General features: G+C 41.8%; 1 protein-coding gene across 1 annotated transcript in view; it reads right to left on the reverse strand.

Moving 5' to 3' along the window:
- Positions 1–360: 360 nt before the first annotated feature.
- MSL1 (male specific lethal 1 homolog) overlaps positions 361–7,200 on the reverse strand; it is an 11,411-nt gene continuing 4,571 nt past the window's right edge. Inside the window, exons 3-9 of the mRNA XM_025041690.1 lie at positions 6,580–6,962; positions 4,625–4,672; positions 4,104–4,168; positions 3,441–3,508; positions 2,904–3,028; positions 2,663–2,735; positions 361–2,267 (exon numbers count right to left, since the gene is read on the reverse strand). Of these exons, the coding sequence (XP_024897458.1) occupies positions 2,177–2,267; positions 2,663–2,735; positions 2,904–3,028; positions 3,441–3,508; positions 4,104–4,168; positions 4,625–4,672; positions 6,580–6,962 (853 nt within the window). The 3' untranslated portion in view covers positions 361–2,176. The remainder of the gene's footprint in view (positions 2,268–2,662; positions 2,736–2,903; positions 3,029–3,440; positions 3,509–4,103; positions 4,169–4,624; positions 4,673–6,579; positions 6,963–7,200) is intronic.

Raw genomic sequence — 7,200 nt, forward strand, 5'->3', positions numbered from 1 at the left:
AAAAAATAAGTAATTTTCCCCCCACACTCTAACACACTGTAATTTCGCTCTTGAAACTTTGCTAATCTACTCTCCAACCTCCTTCTCAACAAACCTCTACATATCCAAGTCAAAGGAGAATTGATCTAGTAGAGGGGAAAATAAAATAAGAGGTCCTAGGTAGAGGGAGAACCAAGGAAAAGAATCCACTTAAGTCTGGCCAGATAGCACCTCATGGATTCCTCTTAGTCTAGCTCAAATTCAGAATCTGGGGAGTCCCCTGGGTAGGGCACAAACAAAAGATTAATTTGCTAACCCATATCCAAATTAGGAATCCAACAAATGCTGAAAATCAAGAAGAAACTGAGAGGAATCAAGGAACAAAGTAAAGAGACACTGATTGGTCTTTTTTTTTCTTGGGTACATTATAAAAAAAAATAACATAGGTCAGAGTAGGAAAGCCAAACAGCTTGCCATATTAAAATGATGGAGAACAAAGAAAATCTGGCCCAGTTTTTCTAGAAATCTTCCACTCCTTAAGGTGTGAGATGAGAGCCCCTAGTGGAATAAGTCCTATTTCTCTCTACATTCTTGCTGCAATGAAGTTCACAGCAGGTTCCCTTGTGGAGAGCCCACTCCTCCTAAGCAGATGGAGTTACAAATGAAAACCCATAGCCACACACACACACACACAAAAAGGAGAAATAAGAGCAGCAAGATCATCCAAGAATACTACATGTGCTGCCGGAATAATTCCTTTAAAAGTCAAACCCAGGGAGCACAGATCAACATCTCACAAAAAGCTTTAGCAGTGGGAGGCCCCTGAGGAACTTTTCTTTTCTTCCCACAATGGTATCCCATTCTCTCATGCTCCACTGATGGGCCGGCCACACACTCTACATACCTTGGCTTCTCCTCTAAAAGTGCTAATAAATCTGGGGACATAGTCTCTTCAAGGATAAAAGCCCCTACCTTCTAGGAGATTAGACCCCTACTTGTTTTCACACAATAGTCCTGAAGACTAAAGAAAGGCAATTCCTATATATTTAAGACCAGAGGTCTTGGCTCTGTTTTCCTTCCAGATAGTTACAGGGATCTTACACTGAGACCAAAGTGGCCTAGAGTGCTGTCCTGACATTTTTTTTAACAAAAAGGGGGTGGAGGGTGGGGGGGTGGGGGGAGAGAACCAGGATGGTACACATACAAATCTATTTTTACAAAGTGAATGGAGAAGCTCATTAGGTACATCTGTTGGTTTCAAGATGCAGACATTTGCCAGCCAAAGAAAGCACATATTTCCACATACACCCTTACCATCCTTAAATCTCTATCCCACCACCAAGAGCTCAGCTAAAAGGATAAAGCCCAACTAAGGAATACCTTGGAAGTGATGTGACACAAGGACATCTATACAGGTTCTGACATGCCATCCCCAAATGCCAACTGCTTCTTTTTAGAGCCATAACTTGTCCAAAACTAACCATCCCCATTCTCTTGTCCAAATATTTTATTTTTTGAGGGGATGAGGGAAGAAATTAATTTACCCATTAACTAAGAAAACAATTACAGCCAAACATCCCTTCCCATATGGCTATATCACAGAATAGTTATAAGAGAACAATTGTCTTTTCTTCAGACATTTATCTACCAACTCCCTGATCTCTTCTTTTCTATCCTGTGAAGATGCTTGCTTCATCACTTCACTTGCTATTCCTCATATGGACCTTAAGCTCGTGGTAAGATTTTTGTTAAGAGTAAAAACCACTATACTTAAACTATATGGAAGAGTACACCAAGGTGAGAAGAGTGCCATGCAGGCACAGCTCTAAAGGCAGGGGTTGCTTTATCTTCCATGAGTTTAATGAAAGAACCCTTTTACCCCTTTAACATAGACAAATGTATAGAAGCAGACCCCTGAAGCTTCCAAATCTGCCATCCTAGAGATTTAGCTTGAGAGCTCATTTCCCCAAAAGGGGAAAAGATATCCCAGTCACCCTCTATAATTCACAATTAGCCCAATGAAAGAGTTTTTGTGAAATGAGTGATGAAAACAAAACCAAGATCAAGGGAGTATGAAAGGGCATTATCATCGAATAACAACATACATGAGGACATAGGTCACATATACAGGTCTCTGCCACTCTCTGGGAATGGCATGCTACAACTATCTGAAGACAGAAAGTTCTTGCCAGCACAGCTATTTCCTACACGTCCGGTGAGGTGTTTGCTTCTTCTGGATCTCCAACCTGCATCGGCTACGCTCATCCAACCAGGGCAGCTCAAAATTCCTGGCAAAAAAAGATATGGAAATCAACTTCCAAGACTAACAGGAATGGAGTGTGGACATGAGAATAACTCCAGAAAAGATACTATGCTCCTCACCATTCCTAACCCTGACTCCCAGGTCCCTAGCCTGGAATGTCTTTCCCACCTCAAAGCCAGAGCAATAGCGCACTATTAAAGTGACTGAATTATCTATTTCTAACTCAAGCAATTCTAATTCCTGGCTTGGGAATCTTATCACTACAAATCTAGTTGCCCAGGTAGCCTCACTTCTGTCAAAGAACCATGGCTATCCCTAAGCCACCTGTTCCACCTTGTATCTAGGCTTTCATGAAGTTTGAAAGGAAGGTGAAGTGCAGGCTATCTGAGAACGAAGGGGAAAAGAGCCCTTTATACTTACTGTGGAGTTAATTTTGGTAATGGTCGTCCAAATGCTACAACAGGCAAGAAGGGAGTAATCATCAAACTCTCAACTATGGAAGAAAGCCAAATGCAACCTTGTTAGTGACATAGGTGGGAAATATCTAGCAACTATACCTGCTCCAACACACCATTCATTTACAACACGTTGTATCCTGGAGCCTTGCACCCTTTCTAACTTCTTTGAAATATCTTACTCTTTTTAGATAAACAAAACTTACCATCATCTGGCTCAGGGAAAAATGAGGTAACCTCAGGCTCAGATTCCTGAATTCCTTTCTTTTTATACATTCTGAGCTGCAGTCGCTGTAAAATTCTTTGTTCCCTGATCCTCTGAATATCCCATCTGGGAAAAACAAACCGGACAAAACAAACCCGACATTACTAAAAACCTGCTCTATAAAAGTGATCCAAACAACCCAAATGCTGACCCAAATGAGATCTCTGCTGACTTTTCCTGACTAGGGCTGGGGGTTAGGGGTGGGAGTTGTTAAAGAGAACAACTGGTTAGGGAAGAGCTGTTTGGGTCTAGCAGTCCAAATCATGTGTTGGTGTTCCACAGAGTGTGGAACTAAGGGCATACATGAAGAAAAAGAGGCCAAACATCTTTACCTACAATAATTACCACTTCAAACTTAGATACTCAATGGGAAGCCAGTAATTTAAGAGTGTTAAGAGCTCCAGGACTCTCCACAGCATGGAGAGAGGTCAGGGTCCTAGGGCTCAGTTGTTTCCAGGATGTATAACTCTGGCCTCACCTTTTCCTTCTCTTCTCATCCAGCTCCAGTTTTGCATGCCGCTTTGAAAACACACTGTCATCCAGGTTCTGTGTAAAGAATAACAGATGATAAGTGATATATCACCATGTGAGACACACACATACTAACTCATTTCCAGCTTCCAGGAAGGTAAAATCTCACCTTCAGGTCCTACCTGAGTCTGTGAGTTCTATGGATATTATGGGAACCTCCTGGTAACAGAATCAACAAAACAAAAATCCAAATTTCAAAATCATTTCCATAACTTTCCAAAGTGAAAGTCACGTCAAACTGAAACAACCCTTGAGACTGCTATAAACCCTCCTTACCTCCATCCTTTGTAAGAGTCCAAGTTTAAAATAAATATCAAACTTTTAAGAAATTTTGTTGCTGAAGTGGTACATGCTAACTTTTCTACCTCACATGAAATCTAGCTTCAAATACTCCTTAGCTATTTATTTTTGAATAAATTACTTAACCACTCTGGACCTCATATTTATCATCTATACAACAAAGGAGTTGGGACTAGATAATCTCTCAAGTTCCTTTCTGGCTTTAAAAGTTTTATTTAACCCATCCATACAGTTTCTATGACATATTCAAGTTACACTCCCAATTCTACTGTTTCTCACTTCCTTCCACTGACAGGTCTTCGATACCTACCTCCAAAAGGTCTGAAGGATTTGGGTCCCTTAGAGGCTCAACTGAGTGGTCCCTCCAAGAAGGAACTGGAAAAAAAGAAAGAAAAAGAAAAAGAAAGGGAGGAGGGGTGGAACCACACTTAAATCCAAGGTCATACAACCTACTATATTCACTAGGACAAGAGGTGTCTCCCCAGATAAGACAAAGTTACCAAGTTATAGGAATCCATTCTATGGCCTCACCTGAAGCCATATTCAGTGTCCTTGCTATGGTATTAAAGAACCTAAAGTGCCATTGCAGTCTGCCAAACACAGGATCACAAAAAAACCCCTAAGCCAATACCTGACAATTGATATAATGGATGCTATTGCAGTTCCTGAAAAACAACTGAAATTTGTAGTCATTTTGATATCTATAGTGTAATCCACCAAGGAATCTCACTCTCCCACATCCAGCTGATGGGGAATGTGGCTCCCAACCATCCACCATCCCACCAATGCCCCCCGCCCAGGCCCAGCCAGCACAATTCCTATTCTACTCACCAGCCAAGACTGAAGTTTCTCCTGCAACACTTGATGGCATCAGACACCCTAAATAATGCAGGAAAGAAGAATCATCTCAGTGTAAAAAGAAGAAAAGCCCATACCCAAAATGGAGGAAAGGATCATCACTGAAGTTCTCACTAGGAAGCCATTTTGGTTTTTTTTGAGTTGTTCTTTTGAGAATTTCTCTCTGGGGGAGGGGAAGAGGGAACAACAGACAAAAGAAAAGAAAATAAGCCCACCACTTTTTTTTTTACACTGAGACGACTTCTTTTCTTCATTATTTAGGGTGGTTTCCCTGCAACAGTTGATGGCCAAGGATATCAAACCTTAAACTCAGAACATGGCAGGTGAGTAAAAGTTGACCCTATTTTTCAAATAAAAGATCAGTGTTCTCAAAACTTACATATGTAGTCTTCTTAAACAGCTCCCTCCTCCCTCCAAACAAACTACCTTGCTGGTCCAACCTGAACAACATGCACAAAGACTTTGGCTTCCTCAGAACAAGCCATTGAGACTTCCTCTTGAGATAGGGCATCAAGAATAAGGATTCACACGTTATTCACAACTCAGGCTCCTCAAATGGCTGGGATCCCCCCAATCAGACTCCTTCTGTAAAGCTATGCCCACAATCTCAGAGGTGTTTGGAATTTTCTGTACTAGGACAGATAGGATTTTCAAAAACAGCCAGTCACACTGAACAGCTCTGGACCAAGCCATTTCCCAATCCCGGATGGGAAGTTGCTTCACGGTTTCTCTTAAGTTGTTACACAGCATTGCCATGGCAGCAAGAAGGGTAACCATTAAAGATGAACCTGTTCAACTGACTGAACCAACAAAAAACCTGAACCTAGATCAGGATCCTGGTCTATTTCATGTTCTCCATTGTGAGACCTAATGAGTTTTAGATAATTAAGAAGAGTAATTTATCTTCCCCACTTAATTTTGTCACCAGAACAGCCAAACAAAGCCTAGAGAATGCTCCTGTCTCATTGGAATGGATTCCCATCCCCATCCCTGCTGGGGCAAGACAGTGGTAGAAACTTGGGGCTGCAGCTCTATCCAAGAAGGCTTCCCCCACCATCACCCCAGAGCACCCACAGTGACTGTCATAGACTAACATTACACGATTGAAGGTACATTGCAGTTACTGGTTGATGTAGAAGATAGGGGAGCATCTCTGTGTGGAAGCCATAAAGAAAAAACGGGAATGAAGACCAAGGTCCCACACCCCACACCCTCACCAAGCAGGCTCAGATATCCCAAGATAGTCCTTATTGTTTGAAAAATAGTTTGTAGACCATTTTATTTAAATATATGAACAACCAATGGGCTACTGCAATCCAAGTAAACTCTTCACATTTAGAACCTTTGTGAAGTATAGTAAGATAAAGTAAGACTGTTGGTCTTTGGCAGATTCCTCCTGCCCCCCAGACCGGGACACAGAGATACAGATAAATGTTTATATAGTTAAAGAGCGGAGGCCCAGGTGAAATTCCCCACCCCAAACTGGCTCCCCAACCCAAAAATTATCATTGGCCCCTGAGAATACCCAAAGACCACCCTCCCAGGTTTCACACAGTATCAATTGCAGGAACAGTCGTGCATGGCAAAGTATAAGTTCTATGCATTTCACAGCACAGAAAACCCTTCTTTCAGAGGGCATGCAAGTTGCCGGAGATTACACCCCAAGTCTGGTGCTCTTGTGATGAGCAACTTACTGGCAAACACATCTCCCAGTGTTGTAAGCAGGCAAATACATTGAGCACATTCTGCTGTAATTCCATCTATTTGCAATGCCTGCACAGTGTCTGTCTCTGGCTGTTAACTTACTCATTCTTGACAGAACTCTGCTTTATTGATTGCACTTTTTTAAAAATGCCAAAGGCATTTTCACACTTGTTAGCTTGACCGCCACCACTAGGGTATAAGAGCAAGTGTTCTCTATGCCTTACTTGCTACAGTCTCCTCCTTCTTTGGAGAGGATTCCCGTAATGGTAACGGTGATGGGGGAGACTGGTGCCAACGACACAAATACATTTCTGTGGTGGAAAGGTACGGCAAATCTTCTATCTCACTTGAGAAGGCTTTCTCCTTGGGATGGGTGTTGGGTCCCTTCTGGGGAGTGGAGAGTCTTGGTGGGGTGTCCACTGAAGACCGGGGCTTTTCTGGAGTTTCTTGGCTCCTCAATTCACGTTTACAAACAGTTTCTGATAAGGAACCACAGGGTTCCTCTTTAATGGGAGAGTGCTTAGGAGTTTTTGTTTTGACTTTTGAAAATTCAGGAGCCAGCTTTTTAACAGGAATCTTTCTTTCTGTACTTCCAAATGGGGATTTCCTATTAGATAGGAAAGAAAACATTATACAATTTATTGATGCTTAGATAAAATCTGATTTGATTTCATTTTGGGACAAGAGAACTAGTTTGTATTCAAGTATCTAAATATCTGGGTTCGCTTGGCAGTCATGAGCAGGAACACCCTCATGCTTAACAGTATATACAATAGGCCCTCAGTAAATGTTGAACAAGTGAGTTTCCATGCTTAAGAACTTCTAATAGTATCCTATTGACTGCT

Source organism: Pteropus alecto, unplaced genomic scaffold, assembly GCF_000325575.1.
Source record: "Pteropus alecto unplaced genomic scaffold, ASM32557v1 scaffold98, whole genome shotgun sequence".
Taxonomy (NCBI): domain Eukaryota; kingdom Metazoa; phylum Chordata; class Mammalia; order Chiroptera; family Pteropodidae; genus Pteropus; species Pteropus alecto.